Source organism: Dicentrarchus labrax, unplaced genomic scaffold (genome assembly GCF_905237075.1).
Source record: "Dicentrarchus labrax unplaced genomic scaffold, dlabrax2021, whole genome shotgun sequence".
Taxonomy (NCBI): domain Eukaryota; kingdom Metazoa; phylum Chordata; class Actinopteri; family Moronidae; genus Dicentrarchus; species Dicentrarchus labrax.
This window is the reverse complement of record NW_026136709.1, coordinates 21,800,562-21,821,678: the sequence shown is the minus strand read 5'-3', so window position 1 is coordinate 21,821,678 and position 21,117 is coordinate 21,800,562. Positions and strand designations below refer to the sequence as shown.

At 44.6% G+C, this 21,117-nt stretch overlaps 2 protein-coding genes and 1 long non-coding RNA gene across 4 annotated transcripts in view; 2 read left to right on the top strand and 1 right to left on the bottom strand.

Moving 5' to 3' along the window:
- The first annotated feature begins 841 nt into the window (after positions 1-841).
- Positions 842-11,085, top strand: LOC127369638 (uncharacterized). The gene is made up of 15 exons (XM_051411194.1): positions 842-4,396; positions 5,146-5,287; positions 5,455-5,595; positions 5,702-5,750; positions 6,029-6,165; positions 6,386-6,489; positions 6,701-6,811; positions 6,964-7,230; positions 7,406-7,485; positions 7,624-7,812; positions 8,438-8,504; positions 8,595-8,723; positions 9,010-9,059; positions 9,337-9,406; positions 9,865-11,085. The coding sequence occupies exons 1-15, from the start codon at positions 1,115-1,117 to the stop codon at positions 10,009-10,011; spliced, it is 4,965 nt and encodes a 1,654-aa protein (XP_051267154.1). The 5' UTR covers positions 842-1,114; the 3' UTR covers positions 10,012-11,085.
- Positions 11,086-12,727: 1,642 nt separating this feature from the next.
- LOC127369393 (disco-interacting protein 2 homolog C) overlaps positions 12,728-21,117 on the top strand; it is a 53,927-nt gene continuing 45,537 nt past the window's right edge. For both annotated transcript variants that reach the window (XM_051410698.1, XM_051410697.1), the window contains exon 1: positions 12,728-13,195. In XM_051410698.1, the coding sequence (XP_051266658.1) occupies positions 13,117-13,195 (79 nt within the window). In that variant the 5' untranslated portion in view covers positions 12,728-13,116. The remainder of the gene's footprint in view (positions 13,196-21,117) is intronic.
- Positions 15,565-21,117, bottom strand: part of LOC127369394 (uncharacterized) — an 8,550-nt gene continuing 2,997 nt past the window's right edge. Inside the window, exon 2 of the long non-coding RNA XR_007886068.1 lies at positions 15,565-17,690. This is a non-coding gene — a long non-coding RNA (uncharacterized LOC127369394). The remainder of the gene's footprint in view (positions 17,691-21,117) is intronic.

Sequence of the window (21,117 nt, the reverse complement as noted above, 5' to 3'; positions counted from 1 at the left end):
TGTGTCGTCTTTATCTGAGCAGCACAGAAGCCGATTTAACCTCCTTGTTGTAGAAGATTTGTCTTTTATTTTATTTTATTAGGCATTATAACAAACAACTCCAAGATCAGGACTCTGTTCAGTCGGCACTATTTACCAGGCCTCTTCCATATTGACTAATCTCGGGTGTTGTGACTCATTTCCTTCTCGCCACTCTCCCGCCCCCCCCACCGCCAGTCTCCGTGGTGACCATCGACAGCGGCCGCACTCGTCCCGTTGAGTTTACCCACCAGCCCGTGTCACATGACGTCAGACCAGAATCCACTGAGTCCAGAGGTGCCGTTAACGCTCGGAGCGCTGGGTCCTGGATACTACTACTTCTACCAGGTAGTGTTATATTAATCCTTAATACACTCCTGCAGTACGTAATGAAGTAACATAACCACACAGCAATCTGCTCCCATCTTCTCTCTGCATACATAAACTCATTTGGAATCAACTTCATTGTCAGTTTTCAGTCAATTTTATTTATATAAAGTCAATTTTATTTATAAAACCCCCAAATCACTCCCTCCTTAAGCTCTGGATTTGAATAAGGAATAAGGCCTTGTCGGGGGAGGCAGGGAGGAGGAAGCTAAAGCAGTGAGGGGCGAAACTGATGTGAGTCAAAGTGAAATGTATCAGTGGGAGGGAGAGAGGAGTGAATGGGAGGGAGGGAGGGAGGGAGGGAGGGAGGGAGAGGGCGGAGTGGACACTGCTGCATTACCGCTCTGTGATTGGTGGCCGCTGGGCCATGTGCTGACCCCTCTCAAACTGTAGCCTAACTAGGGCTCCCACATACATTCACACACACACACACACACACACACACACAGACAAAAAGTGGTGTGCAGCCCTCTGTTGAGTGGCAGGGACATGTGAGCCCCTTCACATTTGCTATTCTGGGCAGGGGAGGGGAAACGGAGGGAGGTGAGGGGAGGGGGTGAAGCAGTGGGGAGCAGAGGGTCTTTTCTCTTTCTGCATGTGGCTGAGCCATCGCGAGGAGCCGCTCATGATTTTGTCTCGTGTTGTGTAGGCTCTCAGTGTGTTTGGCCATAGCAGTCTTGTGTTTTATTCCCACTCTAGGCCGGAGAAGATGGGGTGCTGCTTTAGTAAGGAGCTCAACCCCGGCCTGCAGAATGAGAGGAGCGGTCTGTTACAGCCCCCGCTCCACGACGGGCTGAGTGAGGTGACAGAGCAGGTCAGGCAACATGCCGCGGCCGTAGCTCAGCATGTGTGCTTGGACGAAGAGAAGACACGTGTGGCCGAAGGAGCGGCCCAGAAGAAGAAGAAGCCGTCGGAAGGTAAAGAAAGACATCCGCAATTTGACAACAAAGTTGAGACCGAGGTGGTCAGCAAGGACAGCGCCACACCGACTGAGAGGGATTTAAAACCAGTAAGCACCGACAAGAAGAAGGAGGCTATTATTATCACGACTAGCACAAACATACATACAAACACGGACGCAAAGGCGGGCGTGACACACACTGCCAGGAGGCCCAGCGGTGAACTGGCTCCGTATAAGGAGGTGCCCAGTCCAGTCAGACAGAAGATTATTGACAATGCCACAATCCGGTCTCAATGGTTCAGTCAGCCCCCAGATCAGAAGAAACATCACAAACCATTGAGCGCTCGGTCGGCTCCTTCCAGGTTACCCTCCGGTAACTGCCAGGCCAGCGTCACAGCGAGTGAGGTGTCAGATGACCAGCTGCCGCCTCCGCCGGTCAGCGTTTGTCAGGAGACACAGCAGGATTCCCCCAAAGCAGAGCTCCAGGGTGAGGAGGAGGTCTGCGTCGTCACAACAACACTCGGTCAAGGTTTCGAAACGCGGACCTGGAGCTTCTACAGCATATGTTCCATCGACGCCGATGACCTTGAACATGACCACGTCGACGGCCAATCCCAAACAGCTGGAGTACCACAGTCACGGCACACAGCTGAAGTAGAAACAGCTGCTCTGCCCTGCATAGTGGTGTCTCCGGTCTCCAGCCAATCACACGCAGAGGCATCCAAGGTCTGTGACCAGTTGTATGTCACAGAATCTAAAACGACCCGCCAGTCACATGGCGAGGAACCGGCTCCGGCACAATCACATGCCGCAGAACATTCCTCCACCGCTCCGTCACAGACTCTCTCAGACAGTTCACTCTCAGCAGGGCAGACCACCGTACCTCATCCTGTTGTATCTCCACAGCCGGTAGACCCTCTATGTGACCCGCTGCCTCCGTCCAGCAATCAGATAAACAGCGAGGAACCTCGGGCGTCCACACAGGACAGCCCTCAGCCTGAAGGTCTGCCTCGCCACAAAGCTGCGCAGGAAACAGATGAGTCCAAGGATGAGATGTTGATGACGTCACACTCAGTTAAGGGGTCAGAGGAGTCTGTGTACGTGGTGAGTGTGTACTTGAAGGGCCACAGATCAGCAGAGAGACTCGTCGCAGAGGGAACAATCATCGAAGAGGAAGAATCGGATGTGAATGTGGATTCTGACTTTAACACCGTGGACGATCGTCTGCACGAGTCTGACCTGTTAACACAGCAGCACATCCAATGCAACCAATCGCAACCAGCAACTGAGACCCCTGAACCAGATACTTCCAATCAGGTCTCTTCAAAGCTCGACCTCAACCTCAGACCGCTTCACGAGGGGGAAGTGACGTTGCCTCAGTGTGCAGGAGAGATCGAGATGGATAAACTCCCCCTGCAGAGCGAGGCTATCCCTGTGAGTGTCCGAAGCCACAGTGAGGAGGGTGATGTTGGCCACAGCGGCACGGCACCTACGACTCTCACCGAAGTGTCCTCAGTTTCCACCGTCTCAGCTGTGTCGTCACTGCCCGTTGAACTGACCGCCCTCTCCTGCCACACGAACCTTCTCTCAGATGGAGAAAACACATCTCATTGGCGTGACTCCATCACATCGGAGAAATTAGACGTCAATTCAAACGATCCAACATTTGAACTGAGCAGTGTTAAGTTCCCCAGTCGAGATGTCGAACCTCTATTCACTGAATCTGACGAACAGCTCGAAGGTGCGCTGGGGCCTCTGAACGATGACTCTGAGGAGCTTATTGAGGACGTCCTCATGAGCGGAGACGTCAGACAGGCCGACAAAAAACCAAAACCGGCCATTTCTCAGAACAGCATAAATGTTGAGAAAGGTGATGTCACAGTTGGTTTACCTGAAACAGCTGAAAACACCTCTCCCCTGGAGACGAGTGACGGAGAATGCATCGTGTTGTCAGAGCCCTGCGATGCCTGTGCGGCTGTAAATACAAACATCACTCTGCACGGCCCCGAGGACCCACAGAGCAGCATCGAAGGTTCAGGTCTCAGTCTTCTCACGCGGCCTCCTCCTGCTGAAAGTGAGCTTTCTTTTACTACTTCCTCCACTCCACCTTCCTCCTCCTTGTCCCCGTTTACATCTTCTGAGGACGGTGAGCATAATTTCTGTCCAGAGGCTGAAGCTGATGCTACCGACAGTGGATGCAGAGAAACACAACTGAAGGTAAATCCACCAGAGGAGGTTTTCACGCAAGAGACAACTGCTGCACAGGGGACTGATATTGATCTGCCTCTTGCTATGCCAATCAAGCATGCATCTGCAGTAGAACCGCACTCCCAAACTCCTCAAACAGCCTCTGGACCCCCAGAATTATTAATATCCAATTTTTCCTCTGACTCTATGATGTCTGAAATCCAGCAGGACCCCGCTGACCAACCTGGAGATTCATCAAATGGCTCAGACAAAATGAACGAGATGAAAATGTGTACATCTCAGGAGGAGCACCCTGCACTTGACAATGATATTCCTCCTGAAACTCCCAACATCTCAGCTACTGAGACTCTGTCCCAAAGTGTGGAAGTCATTGCTGATACCAGCGTCTGTGACTCATATGTGATTCCTAATGACTTAAGCTGTCTGGATGACATAGCCTCAGTTCTGGACTGCCAGAAGGACCCCGACACGATCACCGTGGACCCAGGTCAGATTGACGTTTACGCGTCGACTCCATCGTACGAGATTCATTTCCTGGGTCACGGACCGTTGCCGACTGCCGAAGAGGGAGAGAGAGAGGGAGGGATGAGGGAGATGGTGTCAGAGCTGCTGGGAGAGGATGCGGACTCCTCCATCTGCCGCCTCTATCCCCAACCCTGGATCAGGCTGGGTCTGGAGGAGAGCTGCGTTGCGTGGGCCCAGGGTGTCGCTGAGGCCGAGCCCAGCCAGGGCGAGAGCCAGACTGGCACCGACTCTGAGCACATCCCAGCCCTGGTCTCAGAGCTCCAGCCCTCTATGGCTCTGCTGGGAGCTTACCCCTTCAGTACTGTGATGCCTCAGGGACCCTGTGTGTGGGACTGGCACACAGATTGCACTCAGCCTGTAAGTGTTCAACATGTGAGACAGTTGGGTTCAGTGAAAGTATTCAATTTAATGTCTTATCTCCAAAACTAAAAATAATATTTTGTCAGGGGAAAAAAAAACTTGTCTTGAGGTTCGGAGTGTGTCAGGAGATTACAGAGCAAAGACTGAACACTGAACATCCAGTACTGGAAGTCTTAAATACTCTTGTTACAAAGATCTTACTTAACAAGTAGTGATTGTTCCCACAGATGTTCTGGATGCTCACTCACAGATTTTTAAGACTGAGAAATAAAAAAAAAAGACAATAACGTGGGAACATAGACTTCTTGTAAAACAACAGATTAAGAGGGATTGTTCAATTTAAACTGGTGAAAAAGGTGCTAACACTTTATGCTTTATGTTGAATTAGCTGTAATGAGATCACATCTGAGAGTAAATCTAATCCCTTTATTTTGATAAAGTTGTTTTCTCCTACATCACTGTTTTAGCCTTGTGTGAGATTAAGGAGCGTTTAGTTCTATAGATTTTATCCTGTACTCTCTATTATACATTTGAGATTAGATTTTAGATGGAATCAGATTTACTGAGAGCTACTAGAGAACATTTTCTGTCACACACAACTAGTGTCTGCTATCTTATTGTTGTTTTTTCTTTCAAAGTAAATCATGTTTTTTTTTTTTTTTTTTTTTTAAGATTCTTCTAAATAAAACTGACTTGACTTTTCATATTGGACTAAAAATTGTGCACACTGTGTCTTTGTGTTTCAGGGACCTACTGCTGCACCTAGCCTTAACCCTGATGCTGAGGTATGGACCAATGATAACTTTAACTTGGACATCCCCGGCCCCGCCTACCTGCAGCCGCAGCAGCCATGGGTGCAATTCCCCAACGATCTGACCAATCACGAAGGTGGGCTGGACCTAGATTTAATCAAATGATCACGTTTCTTAATTTAAGTTAAGTCAGTGAAGTTATTTTGTGATGAGGAGTTTGTAATTTGTCGCTTGAAGAGAAATCGTCTGCGTGCACATTATGGTTCCGGTGTGGTGGTAAGATGCTGTGTGATTTATTTTTAGGATTCATGCCAGAGTTCGAGCTGGACAGCGTGGGCATCACTGAGGCCGTGGTTGAGGCAGATCCCAGCATGCTCGAGTACCAGATGCTGACTGCTGAAGCTCCTATAGTTAATGGAGAGCCCAGTGCTCCACCTGTCACAGGTATCAGTTTATATTAACTGTATTAATGTTTCATTACTGTAGTTTGTTTAGTTAAGTTTGGCTTTGTCTGCTCAGATTGTCTGCTAATGACTTCCTTTGATTTCAGATGAGGTCAAACAACAGCTGAGAACAGTTTTGGAGTCCTGCCTGACCAGGTAACAACTTCCACAGTCCTCTCGAAGAAGTCATTTAGATGATCACCGACCGAAAGCATAAAAACAATTTTCAAAATGTGATGCCAGTGCTCTGATAAAACTGGTTGCTGTTTGGTATTCTAGCCGTCATTAGGCACTGTTATTTAATCCCCTGCCACCGTCAGGATATTAATACAATTGTTTTGTTTTGTTGGTGTTTTGTCCATCATGTGCACCATGTTATAACCTTTGCAACCTCTCCAAACATTCCTCCATTGTTCTCTTCTGTCCCTCCACAGGGAGCACCTGGGCAACGACCTGTACCTCAATTCTCAGATGGACAGCGACCAGTATGTTTCCATTGCTACTCTGGCCAGCCTCGACAAGATCAAGAACATCAGCACGGACCTGGACCTCATCTCTGACATTTTGAAAAGTCAGTGTTGTCACTTTTTTTGTGGCATTTAATTTAATGTTACTATATGTTGGTAATCTGCGGTGAGTAGTCTCCACAACCACAGGGATGTGGAACCAGATAGATTAGTCTGAGGGTGTGTTTGTTTTTATTTGCTGCACTGTGAGGTTGAGAGTGACAAGAGTGGTTTATTGTTTTATGTAAGATATGAAAGATATTCTCTGTTCTCATTGGCTGACAGCGCTGCCGCTGGTCCAGGTGGCTCCGTGTGGTCAGAAGGTCCGGCCCAGTCAGAGTCGATGTGTCGTCATCCTGCGTGAGATCCCCAACAGCACACCTCAGGAGGCAAGAGCCCGCCTACCACACCAAAACAACCTCTCTCCTCTCCTCTCGTCTCCTCTTCTCTCCTCTTCTCTCCTCTCCTCCCCTCTCCTCTCTTCTCATCTCCTCTCCTCTCACCTTGACTTATTGGAGTTTCAGGGGCGTATTAAATGTAAAGTCAGTATGTGACAGTGTGTTTTATATATATATATAATATATTGTTGTTGTTGTGCAGGAGGTGGAGGCTCTCTTTGACGGCGAGGACCTTCCCAAGTTCCTGAGCTGTGAGTTTGTGAGCAATGACAACTGGTTCGTCACATTCAAGTCAGAAACAGACGCACAACAGGTAAAATACAGCCTTCTAATAACTGAAGTAAAGCATTTGATTTTAGTAGTGAATAGTCTGCAGTGTAACAGTAAGATGATTAAACATGTTGTACAATGTGAAAACTAAATAGTTGAGACAGTCACACACGCCGTCTCTGTGCTCGTCCTCAGGCCTACAGGTACCTGAGAGAAGAGGTCCGGGTGTTTAAGGGAAAGCCGATCATGGTGAGGATAAAGGCCAAAACCATGGCGGTCACTTCCTACGCTCCAAAAAATGGCTACAGACCCGCCCAGATGGACGGCAATCATTACAGCTCTTACTTCCCGCCTAACACCTACCAGCAGCACTGCCCCACCCACATGCAAGCACAACAGCTGTACGATTTCACCAGTGAGGTGTGGGCTTCAGCTGCGACAGGATACCAAGACTGTGCTGAGGTGAGTCCTTTTTATGTTGAACTTTAATGACAGGAAGTTGAATATTTGTTCTTGTGATGCTGCTGCTGTTTGAACTGAATGTGTGAACAGTAGCTCTGTGGTCTCGTCTGAGGGTTTAGGTCTTGTTATGTCGTGAGCAGTGTGATTTTTAACTTGTTGTTGTTTTTGTCTGCAGCCTCAAACGTTGATGAATGACTTCATGAATGGATTCTCAACAGCTTCCAACTTCAAACCTCACAACTCACACAGACCGAGGTAGCTACTCATACCCTTATTTATTATAAATCATTATTATAAAAAGGAAACTTATTGTTCATGTTCTATTTATTAGCTGTGAAAATATTTAGCTCATTCTACTCGTCTGCCTGTTGGTTCATTGTTCCTTTCTCCCAGGAGAGGCTCACGGTGGTCAACCTCTGGAGACCGTTGGCAGTCCAATCAGAATGATTCCTCACAGTCATCGGAGCAAGGGCCAGGAGAGCGCTCCTATTCTCCGACGAAGCCGGAGCGAGGGCGGTCGCGGGGCAACCTGCGCCGTCAGAGCAGAGGTGGAAGGATGGAGCCAACTTCTGATCGGGGAAGGTAAGTCACATGATACCTGTTGTTATCCTTCCACTATCAGGATAAATAATGTGGATGGACATAGTTTATATTATAAAGTATTGGACCGAGGAAAAAATAAATAACAGTATAACGAGTATTACAAACAAATCAAAGTCATAGAGACTGACAGGTAAGATATGGACCTATAAGAGGAAATCAGATTCTAATGACAGACAGCAGATCATGCAGCACTTTATTATTGCTGGTGTCACAAAGAGCTCACGAAGAAACGACTGATTGCGAGCATTAACGGTCGAGGAACAGGTTAGGCGTGGAAGCACCCATATAGATTAAAATATAACTCCAGCCAAGAAATCCAAGTGGTAACGTGATTCAGCTGGGGAAATAAGCTAAGGAAAATGTAAGCACACAAAATAAAGTAATGCCTGAATTGTGTCTGAATTAAAAAATCAAGTCGTTGCCGTAGTTACAGCCACGGATGCTGCAATGTAAAGAGAGCAGCACCTATACCTAATCACAGTTGTTAAAAGCTGCAGCCCTTCAGTGTCTGCCACTACACACACAAATACACGAGCGACGCCTTAATGCAGAGTATAAATCAGCCTTTTCACAAACATCACTGCTGCGCTGTGTGTCTCTGAAGGAGAGGAAACTTCAGCCAGAGGAGAGGGAACCCGAGGTCATGGGACAAATCTGCTGGAGGCAACCGTGTAAGTGGCGAGTGAGCGTTATTAGTGTGTGTTCAGTTTGTAGAGACTACGTAACCGACTGTGTGTGTGTGTGTGTGTGTGTTTGTGTAGAATGCACCAAGTCAGTCGCCTCCTCGTCAGCCGTCTCCTCCTCTTGAGCTCGGGCTGACGAGCTTCCCTCCTCTTTCTCCGGCAAACACTGCCATAGCAACGGTACCTGCAGCTAACAGCAACGTCAAGGTAACCAAGCCTCTCTCTGTCAGAGACACACACACACACACACACACACCCACACACTGTTCATCTGAGTCTCATACTCAAAGGTAAAAGGGTCTCATACTCTTTAAACCCAGACTGTGTCAAAGCTTAGAAAAGGCCTCATATATAACACACACACACACACACACACACACACACACACACACACACACACACACACACACACACACACACACACACACACACACACACACACACACACACACACACACACACACAGCACTGAACTGTCTCTTCTTCCCCACAGATCCCATCAGTGCCAGCAGTGTCACAAGAGCCTCAGCCACTCTTACAGCAGTAAGTATCTCTGAGAGAGCAGCTGGATGGGGATTTAATTCTGCATCAACTGATCTGTTTACGTCTATTTTTACATTCTTTACTGTTCACTTACACTGATAACACGATCAGATCTGCAGCCGCAACCTTTTCCAGTTATTCTTCTTTTGTTTGCCTTTTTTTTGCTCTTAAGCTCTTTAGACTTTTATCAGTTTTTGCAGTTGTCATGGCGCCAGCTGTGCTCAGAGCTGTGTGTGTGTGTGTGTGTGTGATGAGATTGTTCTGCTGCTCTCTGTAGGAATGTGAAGGAGCATGCGGAGATGACCGGTGAGGCCAAACCAGCTCAGCATACACAGGAACCGGTCGCAGTAAGATATACCAACACATTCGCCTTCTTTATGGTGTTGATTGTTTTTTATTTCACCTGTAATGGACCTCTTTCACAGCAGCCATTTTGACATGAAATACAGGGTAAATACAATTGTTACTAATTATACTAATTAAGGTTCCATTTAGTGCAGCAGAGTGTTTCAACAACATCGGCTCTCTGACTCTGAATAACATGAACCCTAATTACAGTTTGAGTAGCTGCGCTCTCTTTATGAGCGTTAATGTTAAACAACCAATATGAAAGGACACCTGCGGCTTCCTGTAGAGTCTACACGAATGTTCTTGTTGCTTTTAGAGATAGATTTAGATGCGGAGGTGCTGGTAAGACGAGAGGATAGTGTAGCACTAGAGAAGTCAGATGAGTGTTTGCAGACATTACTGTGCGGGAGAGGAAAGGTGTCTCTCACTGACCCCACCTTGTGCTCTGACCGACCAGGAGTCCAAGAAGCTGAGCTACGCCGCGATCTGCCAGAGGGCGTCGTCCAGTGAGCCGCCGCCGCCGCCCGCCAACCACGCCTCTCCGGAGCCAGAGCTCACCCTGACCTACCCGGGCCAATCCGAACCGGCTGTGTTGCCACGGTGATCGTATTAGGTGGAGAAAAAAAGACACGCGGGAACTTTTTTGTTTTTTTGTCCTGTGTCATATCAGCTGAAAATGTATTATTGTACTGTCCCCCTTTCACACAAAGTAATCCACGTGTACAGAGTCATTCACAGTGCGGGAAGATTGAATTAAAGCAGCAAACGCAGCCTTTAAATCAGCTTCATTTAGGTTCTGGATCTTAAAATATTGCTGACATTTACTGAAGTGTGTACTGGATGGGGGTTTGGGGGGTGGGGTCTGACTGCTGGCTGGTTCAGGAAGGGCTGGTGTTGGTCTCGGGTCACTAACCACTCAGTTACAGACGACTTTTCAGTTTTTTAGAGCGGAAAAAATGTAAAAGTTTTCTGCTACTTTACGTTAGTTTTATTTCTCGGTTTGTAGTTCAGATGAGTTTATCGAGAGCCAGGTTCCATTTTGATTTAGTCTTGTTTTTTCCGATCGCACTGGCGCTTCTTTTCCTTCCGTTTGTGTGTGTTTGATGTTTTCTCGCTGTACAGGATGTTCTGCTTCTGATATTTTCTTTCCATACATCTGTGTTATTCTTGAATCCGCAGGGCCGCTGTGGGCACACATGATGCGTTCTCACTAAATATTAGTCTCCCAGTTTCCACTTTCACATGTCGATGAAGAAGAACCAGTGTGTATTAGTGATCGCTCACCCCTGAAGAGCACTGAAGGATCAATGCTTTATCTCTGCATGATTTTTTTATTTCATTTTAGAATTTAATTTAAGTCATTTTTATTTATGTTGAACAGGGTTGCTTTTGTGTGTTAGAGCTTTAGTCTCCCCGCGTGTAGAGAGAAGAGTGTAGCTGATGTAGCTCGGTGTCACAGGGAGGCTCACTTTGTCCGACAGCGTCTCAACTTGAACTGTGTTTGAGATCTTGAATTTGACTGTGAGTCCGACGCCCCTCGTGTTTAAAATATACCATTTTTAAATGTAAAAACAGTTGTCCTGGGGAAAGAGCAGGCATGGTTGTGGCACATGTTACTTTGTCTGTACAGATGTACATATTACTGAACAAATATTAAAGAAGTGCCTTTGAAGTTTAAGGTGTTGGTTTGTTATGTGTTTATATATGTGGATGCACTCATACGTTGCATAAAAGTGTGAATATATTGTCCTTACTGGGAGTTTCTGCCGCACTGACAACCCAGTGACGTTCACGCCCTCGGTTGTAGTTCTTCCTCACAGCCAGCAGATGGCAGATGAGTCCCATTAAACCTGTCATTACTCCATTATGAGGCCCCGCCACTTGTTTACAACGAGGATGATTTGATTCCTGGAAGGTTATAGGTCTAATGAATGTGATGAATAATACTAATGAAATACGCTGTATTAGAAGGGACAAATTGATGCTCACTTATGTGTCGCTGCCACATTAAGGCTTGTTCAGTCATACGGGACTTAATTAAAGGCTTCTTGACCTTTAATATTAATAACATTATTCTGTTGAGGTTTAGTTTCCACATGCAGATGTTGAATAAAGAATGACCACATTAAAGGGAAATGACCAGAGCAACGGAGAAGACAGGCAATCTGTGAAATAGAAGAACATCACTGGCCAAACATTGCTTAATTAAATACGACCGTGCAGACGGCGTTTGGCTTGAATACCAAAGATAAATCTGCTGTTTCTACGACTGAAAATGGGTCACAAGCTCTGTTTTCTGTCAGAATCTACTAAATATCTGCCTCACCACACAGAGAGATTCACGTTTGTTCTTTAATTATGCATCATTAGGTCGAGTTTAAGCCAAATCAGAAGGAATTCAGTGAGATTGTGCTCTGAGAAAAACCCCATAAATGGTAAAAATTTAGGAAAGTCATGGCTGAGAAACAGGGAATCATTCAGGTGCTGATGAAGACCATAGACTGTGGCTGAAAGCTTCAGAAAATGTCCAGTAAGTGACTTTGTGCTGCTCCAAACAAGGAAACTACTTAATGTTTAACTCCCTACTCAAACTGTTACACCACAATACTAAGCCCAGCTGGGTAGTAACTCATTACTAGTTATAATATTAATTACCACTGTAGCAAGGAATGTAACTAATTACTAATAAAATAACTAATAACCCCCCCCCAAAAAAAATATTATTTACAATCCAATCACATCCTTGGATTAATTTGTGTAATCGTGGTGGAAATATATTCACATTACTTTGATTTTAACAAACAGTTTTTTAATCGCCTTAAATCTGAATTTTGGGGAGAATAAAGAAAAGTAATATAACTAGTAATGTAACTAATTACTGTTGGCAGAGAGTATATATGTAATATGTAAATAAATATTACTTTTGAAAAATGTATTTAAAAAAAATAAAACACTGACCTGTATATGAATTAAATAAAAAAACATAATTAAGTTTTATTTGTGTTTTATTATTATTATATTATTATTAATAAAAAATAATCAAATTATTAATTTAATAAATATTAATTAAGTATATTATCTTATGTGATATAATAATCTTTAATTTACAGTATTCTTAATGTTTTGGTACAATCAATAATTAATAAATTAATCAGTTAAATAGAGGCAGTGTGTGATAAAGGTGTGATATGCAGTGTATCACTCCGGGCTGTTAGGTGTGGTTGCTCGCCGCGCCCCCTGCTGGTGATGACCGGAACAGCCTCTCTCCCACCCTCCCTCCGTAGAGTCACGTGACACCAGCGGCAAGAAGCTGCAAACGGCTCTGACAGGCAGCGCGAGCCTCATCATCACCATCACTACCAACCGCCACAACCGCCGCAACGGCAGCGTCGAGAGAGCCGACCGAGCAACCGGGGTCTTTACCGATTCGAGGAGCCCGCGGCGTCATGGCGGGCCTCCGTTAAACAACCCGAGACCCAGATTTATCCTCTTTGTTCTCCCCCTCGACGCTTCGCAGTCTCTCCTTCTTTTTTTTACGCGCCTCCGCCGAGGAGGGGCCGCCGAGGAGAGGAGCTCTCCCTTACCGAGCGAAGGAGGAGGCGAGGAGCGGCGACAGCAGCAGCAGCGGCGGCGGCGGCGGAGGAGGAGGAGGAGGCGGCAGTTGAACCAACCGGGGGGGGGAGGAGGTGTTTTCTACGGTACGAGCCGAATGGCGGACCGTGAGGCGTCGCCGATACCGTTGGAGATCCGAGCCCGGCTGGCGGAGCTGGAGCTGGAGCTGTCAGAGGGTAAGAGATTAATACAAATCCTTCCTCCTCCTTCCTCCTCCTCCTCCTCCTCCTCCTCTTTGCCCCCTCGTTATCCCGTTATCTCATCACCACCACCATCATCATCCCCATCCACACCGGAGCCTTCCTACTAACGGAATCTAACCGTTCATTCCTGCGGCCCCCCTCCCTCCTTCCTCCCTCCCTCCCTCCCTCCCTCCTCCTCCTCCTCCCGCTCCTCCCATCCAGATGTTTGTCAGCCAGGGACCGGCCTGGCCGGCTCTCTGTAGCCGGGATAGGATGAGGGCAGAGCGGGAACACACTGCGGGGTTCGGCCGCTGCTCTTTGTCTCCGCGGTGGTGCTGGTTAAAAAAAAAAAAAAACACACCCGACCGGCCAGCTTTGCCCGATATGGGTCCGAAAACCAACCCGTTGTTTGACCTTGAGATGTTGACACAATCAGCCGAGCCTACCTGTGTGTGTGTGTGTGTGTGTGTGTGTGTGTGTGTGTGTGTGTGTGTGTGTGTGTGTGGTTTAATAATAGCATTGCGATGCAACGCTGCGTGACTGAGCAGCACAACAGGGGCAGTTTTGGCTTTTGATGCCCCCGTGATATCTCAGTCTCTCCTGCCTCCTGTGCTTTCTGGGGCCTGCAGAGCAAGCTGAGGAAGAGGAGGATGCTTGGGAATATTTTCCACCACCTCCCTCCTCTTCCTCCCTCCTCTCCTCTTCCTCCTCTTTTCCATACACAGATACAGCAAACACTCTCTTTCTGTGGGAGTCTCAATCACAGCAATCCACCCCTGCTGTTGTTCCAACGTAACCCCATCTCTCAGAGAGGAGCAGGGGCATTTTCTGCCTTATATAACGGGGGAGGCATATTTTATTCATACAGGCTTTGGGAAGGCCTACATTGTGAGGGAGCGAGCCTGGATACATGCTGGATGTGAGCCACCCTGTTGCCTTAAAATGTCCATTTCTCGTTGGATGAATGTGTGCGAAGGTGTGTGTGTGTGTGTGTGAGAGAGACACACACACACAGATTTGTGTGATTGTGATTCGTCGCAGCAGACGAAGGGTAATTATGTTGCTTTGCTTTGCAGTAAAATAAATCAGATATTGCGCGGCTGAAGGTGAAGATTGAGCTTTTTTTTTTTACCCGCCTGTCACTTTAGGAAGGGGCTGCGAAACCTGCAGTGAAACCTGCCTCACCTGCAGCGATGTGCAGCTGAGGAAAACACTGTCTCAGGGTTTTACTGGCTATGACGTAGGGTAAATGTTCCAGGGGTGGTAAATTCTGGGGCAAATGCAGAATAAATTTAGCGTGAAAAGTGTCAGAAAATCAAGAATCTGCAGCTTTAAACCAAAAAAAAACCAGCGTTAGCCTTTGAAATCCCCCGAAAGCAGTCAAACCTCGACACATCAAACTGTCCCTGTTTCCTTCTGATCAGCCTCATCATTCATAAAAGCCTTTATTTTCTTTCACTGCAGTGACGTACACACACACACACACACACACACACACACACACACACAGAGGTAAAACTGTGGCAGCTGCAGGCCCATCCGAGCTCCTAATCCAGCCGAGAGTGTTTATCAGAGCAGAACCTGCTGCTGGCAGATGTTATTAATGATGGAAACGGCGGGAGGAAGTGGGGAAACGTCACGCCCGAACGTCTGACAGCGTGAAACACTCCAAACATTCAGGTGTGTGTGTGTGTGTGTGTGTGTGTGTGTGTGTGTGTCGGACTGGCAGGGTTATTGGATGAAGCCCGACAGGTCTCCTGATAGTGTGATGGACGTGTGAGTGTGTGTGTGTGTGTCGTAAACAGAGAAGGTGTTGGGTTGTGTGTTGATCACCATGGAGGGGAGAGGTGATGTGGCTTTACAAAATAAGAGCGTTTTCGGGCTGACAAACAGTTAAAAAGAAAACCTAAAGATGTTGAGTTACGAGTGGAGGCAGTTAGCTGGTTGATGATCAATAGATTGAGAGAAAATGAAGCGGCAACCATTTTGATAATCAACTAATCACTGATGTTGTTTTTTAAAAGCAAAGATGCCAACAAATTCACATATTTCAGCCTCTCACATGTGATTATTTGCAGGTTTTTCTTGTTTTCTATCATAGTAAAGTAAGAAGATGTCACTCTGGGAATCGTAGTTGACATTTTTTGTTCTTTTTTGACGTTTTTTGGATCGTTTGCAGGTTTAATTGTTAATCGTTAGTTACGGTTCTTACTCAAATTACAATTATATGAATCAGAGAAAGCAGCAAAATTCTACATTTGAGCATTTTTTCCGCTCCATAGATCTTCGCTTTATCCGCCCTGTTGGTGATTAACTCGAGTTGAAGAACAGTTTTGAAAACATGCGAAATAAAGATCAACAAGTTTCGAGCAATCTTGGCGTTTATTTGAAGGAAATCCCGAAGCTCAGGAGCGAAAAACTGTTTGAGAAAAGCAGCAAATTCACACATTTTAAGAAGCTGGTTGACAGTTTTTACTCAATAAATCATCACTTTAATGCCACGTTTGTGATTTTCTTGAATTAAATAATTAAATAACATCTTGAAAACATGCAAAGTGAAGATCAACTTCAACAAACTGCATTAAGAAAAGCAGCAAAATGTCCTCGTTAGAGAAGCTGAAACCAGAGTGTTTGATTGATCTGCATAATGGTTTGTCCGACTGATCATTTCAGCACCGGTACAATCAATCCATAATATAAAGTTTGAAGCATTTGAAGGAATCCCGACTGACAGGGAAGTAAAACAAGTCTTCTCAAGGATTAACAAAGTTTTCAACCCACAGAGACCTCTGAGTGTTTGAGGACACGGAGCCATCACTGTTATTGAAATCCAAAGTAAATGAACCTCAGGCAACAATTTCCTGTCAGATTTTGATGGTTAGCGCCGTGGGGACGAAACTTTTTTTTACTCTTCGTCTTTGAGAAGACGGAAAACCGGCGCTCCACCTGTTTATTAGATAAACTCAGCAATCAGCCGAGCTCTGGCAGATAAGCCTCTCTCTCCCGCTCCCTCGCTTAGTGTCGCCTAAATCACATCATCTCCGCCGTATTACTGTGACCTCTAGGCATTAAGGCGCTGTTCTGGAGGCGCTTTTTGGAAGCATTTAGCCGGCGCTCTTATGCAGAGCGACTCACAGACGGGACAAACGGAGCTGGTTGATGGACTCTAGCAGGAGGGAATCTGTTACAGGACGTTCCTCTTTGACTACAAAGGAGTGTCTGAGGAAACTCCAGCGCTGAGATGTCCAGCAGACCTCAAACAAACCGTTAATGTCTTACAGGGTGAAGCTGGAGGTGCTTTCGGTGTGTTTAAAGTCCGTACGGAGATTATTCTGTGGATTGTTTTGCAGCAGCAGGGTTTTTTTTTGTGTGCGAGGTGTGTTTGAAGCCGTCGAACGTGTTGAATATTAAACCGTCTGACCCCGGGAGAAACAAAGAGAAACTGATTTGAAACCAGGGGCTTGTCCACACATCCATATTTAATCAACAAAGTGCTGCTCAGGTGTGAAAACTGACATATTTCTCTCTCTTCTGCTAAATATTTCACAGCCTATCAAAAGCTCGGTGTTTTTACCGAGAGGTACCGAAGGCGGTTGTGGTGCTTCACTTCCCAAATTCCTGCAGATTTTTTGGGGAAAATGCAATAGTGCAGTTTCTATATTTCCCCTCCTATTAACACTCTGGCAGCCCTAGTTTCTGTGTTTGTGCGTACATACATACAACAACAACGTGCATCTGTGGCCTGCAGCAGAGCATTTCAGGTCAGTGTAGCCTTGTTTTTCTGTATCTGCAATGCCTCACACTGCACAAAAGAACAAAAAATAATAAAATAATCACCATCTTTACAAGAGATGCTCATGAATAATCTATGATTCATTATTCTGTGTCGTGTAGTGAAGTTTATTAAGCTCAATGAGTGAAACAAATTTACCTCTAGTTTTTTCCTATTTGAATTAATAAAACGAGATGTTTCATCAGTAATGTGACGTCACATCTGTAGGCAAGCACAGCTGTCGTAAGAGTAAGGGTCCATACAATATATAGTTGTGGTATATTATCCACAAGTAGAGTCTGTATGTATTTATTTTACTGGTTCTTATCAGTGAGTGTTCAGAGGGTCTGTGGATGTTTGAAACTCAACATCTGTCCTGATTACGAACGTTATGAATCCGCCCTTAATAAAGCTCCAATGACGAGTCGATCTACAGGAAATTAACTTAAATTAAATTAACTTAAATTAACAGGAAATTAATTCATCAATCAGAAATTGTTTAACAGTCTCTGCTTCCAGCTTCTCAAATGGGATTTTCTCTGTTTTCTATAATTAGAAATCGAATGTTTTTGGGTTTTGGACTGTTGGAACTTGCTATTTTTAGACACAAATGAAAACTATTAGTTGCACACCAACTGGAAGATGTCCACCGAGATGTATCTGAGTCCAGCTCAGGAAGTCGGACCAATCAGAGAGTTTTGGGGTGTAACTTGTTTCCTGAAACTCATAAAACACACAAACAATCAATCAACCATTAAACTCACAGACCCCAAAATAAAGCCCGGTTCTGCTGCTGGATGTAGCTGCTTTTGGTCAACAGAGCAACATATTATTAGTATTATTTTAAATTTTTTTTATTAAACAAAAGAAGCTCAAGTACCTAAATGTTAGACTTCATCTGCAAACAAGCAGAACTAAACTTTAGGAAATACTATAATTCTCATTTATACCTGATCACAAAACCTATTGCCTCTGAATATGATCAGACCTCGAATGCCAACTTTTGGTACGTGAGAGTCGTTCATACTCGTTTCAGTCAGCACCAGTTAAGTTTGGAGGTTTGACAGCCGCCCTGATGGTCAATAATGTTCAATAATGTTCAATAATGTTGGCTAAATTTAACAGAACGAGTCACGGAACAAAAGCCGTTTGTGTTTCCGGTTCAAAAATCGTAAAGCAAACCAGTGACAGCTCAGTGAGGGGGTGCGTTGGTTGTGTTATCAAAATAGAGCAGTTGTCAGTCATTTGTAGGAAGTGACGTCTGTCTGCATCAGACGCCTGTTGAGCTTCATCACGCCACAATGAGCAGAGCTGAGCTGTAGGCTGCATCTGTGGGAGTGTTGTATAATAAAAACTCCAAGACGTTCTGATTGACTGAAGATCAATAGCATGCTTTCACATTACTTAGATAGCAAAATAATTAATAAAACTAAACTATAAACAGGGCTCCTAAACAACTCCACTGAAGCAGGAGTGCTAGACGTGTTGAAGGACTGGTGGTTGTAGTTTTTAAAGGAGCAATTCTCAAAAACCCTCCCTGAAAATGAGAAAAAATAGCTCAGTTGCAGGTTTATAATGTAACTTTTCCTCATTATCTCTGTTAAAAAACACAAAATTACATGTTGTTTTTGTCATTATTCAATACAACAAGTTGTTGTCCCTTCATGCTACACACACAGGACATAGCAGATCATTTAGTTAACATAAAATACACTTAATAAAACAATATATACAGTTATTTATCTGCATACATACATTGCCAGTCTGAAAATGATTGCGCAGGGCGTCTGGAGGGGAATGTACACAGCAGGAACAGTAATGACTTTAGGCTCTTTCTTTTATAGGCAATACATGTTTCAGCTATAAAGCAGTAGTCTGAAGGAGCTCAGCTACGGTTGTAACTCCTCTTACAGGAGGACTAACCAACCTTTACTGATTATAAGCTGGCAAACGATGCAGCATCTTACAGCATCGGTGATCGTCTCCCTGCCTACCTGCGTCAGATCTTTTATTATAGTACAAACAGTAAAAACTGATCAATACGCTGTAGTCGGGTCAGACAGCCAATTACAATAGAGATCTAACAGGTAAAATATCTGTGCTGGAAAGAGTTTTTGGGTTAAGTAAAGTTGTTTGACAAAAAAGTCACTTTTTGAACTTCAGACAAGACAAATGTCAAAAAAAAAAATCAAAACAAGAGAAAACAAGCGATCGACCTGAACCCACAAAGTCACAGCCTCTTACTCTCTGCTGTTATCATGATTTTCTCTCTTATGATCTTCTAAGGCTGCCAATTTGTTGTTACAGGTAGCCAAAAAAAACAAGAAAACTGAAAATACTTAAACAATTTCACATTCAGCAGAAATAGCACTGCAACTAACAACCTTTCAGTCTATAAAATGTAGGAAAATTGTGGAAAAATCAGTTTTCAAGAGCCTAAAGTGACGTCTCATCAATGTTTTATATCCAACCAAACATCCAAACCCAAAATATATTAAGTTTATGATATAAAAGAGAAAAAATACAGCAAATCCTCACATTTGAGGGCCTGAAACAAGCAAACGTTTGAGACATTTTTTCCTAAATAAATGAGCAAAACGTCCAAATGTTACATTAAATTAATGGTGACTGAATTAATTGAAGTTTATTTCAAGAAAATCCCGAACCTGCGTGAGTTTTATCTGTTTAAATGTAACAGTTTAACGAGATCAAATCGAGGAGTGGGAGAGCGGCGGAGACGTGTCACTGGTGCTGAGACAGTGAATGGATTAAGTGTGAGACACTAATTTATGTAATTGTTGAACCATTTGTGTCGTTTATTAAGTGAAAACACTGAACGCTCGTTTTAGCTTCACGAAGCAAAGAGCGGCTCGTAAGGCTGCGACTTTGGATGATTATATCAGTATTGATTGATTGATGAACGGTTTACCCTTTAATGTGTCAAAATATATCGACAAATACACATCAGAAGTTATCAGAACCCACACTAATGTCGTCAGACTGCACCTTCAAGCAGTTATCAGCTGAAAAAATGACCTTAATGATCAGTTATTTATCAGAATTGTTATTGATACGTTTCTTGTTGCTCAGCTGGTCACAGAAAATGTTCTCTTTTTTAGAATAAAATACAAATTGATTCATTTTTTGTGCAAGTATGCAACTCCATGCTCCATTAACTGTGGCGTGTCTATACTCTTATTACACTGTTAGATCTAATAATTGATTGCAGAATTGCAATGATTAGTCAATTAATTCATTAGTCGACTTGTAATTTAATCTGCAAAACAATTTTTAAAGCAAAAATGCCAAATATTTTCAGTTTCTAGCCTTGTAAATATGAAGACTTTCAGATTTTCTGGACTGTTGGTCAAACAAAATGAGACATTTAAGGACTGCTGTGTACCACATGGTTAATCAAGAAGTGATTTAGCTAATTAATCAGTAATAGAAATAACTGTTAGTTAACTGATTAATTGAAAGAATAATTACTACAATCAGCTGGATGTGACCGATGTCCCAGGATGTTTCCACTGGTGGCATCTTAACCCACTGATCCACCAAGGGCGCCCTGGTTTTCTGGTTTCCTGCCGACGTGGACGTGACACTTGGCTGCCGCTGCAACTGTGTACGTGTGTGTGTGTGTGTGTGTGTGTGTGTGTGTGTGTGTGTGGCCCCTGGCTCCGCTGTGGACACATTGCGTTGTAGAGTCAGTGGACGGTCCGCAGTCCACACGGGTTCCTGCATGTGAGTGTGACAGCCCCAAGGTCCCAACGCATGACGCATGCTTCAGTCCTCAGTGTGTGTGTGTGTGTGTGTGTGTGTGTGTGTGTGTGTGTTCCTGCTGGAGGTAGATTCGGTTACCATGGTGGCTTTGTGGGTGGACTGGCTGTTTATGATGATGTGATAAGGAAGAGAGAGGGAGAGATCAAATAAAAGCAGGACGTTGAGGATAAAGACAGCAGAGGAGAATTCAACAGAGATGAAAAGGAAGGAAGGTAGATAGATAGATAGATAGATAGATAGATAGATAGATAGATAGATTAAGGCTGCAGTTTATGTGTTGGCATTCAGCTCTTCTTTCTTCTGTGTAAAGCTACGACTTTTTAAAACCTTACGAGAGTGATTGTTTTGGATTATTTGTGAA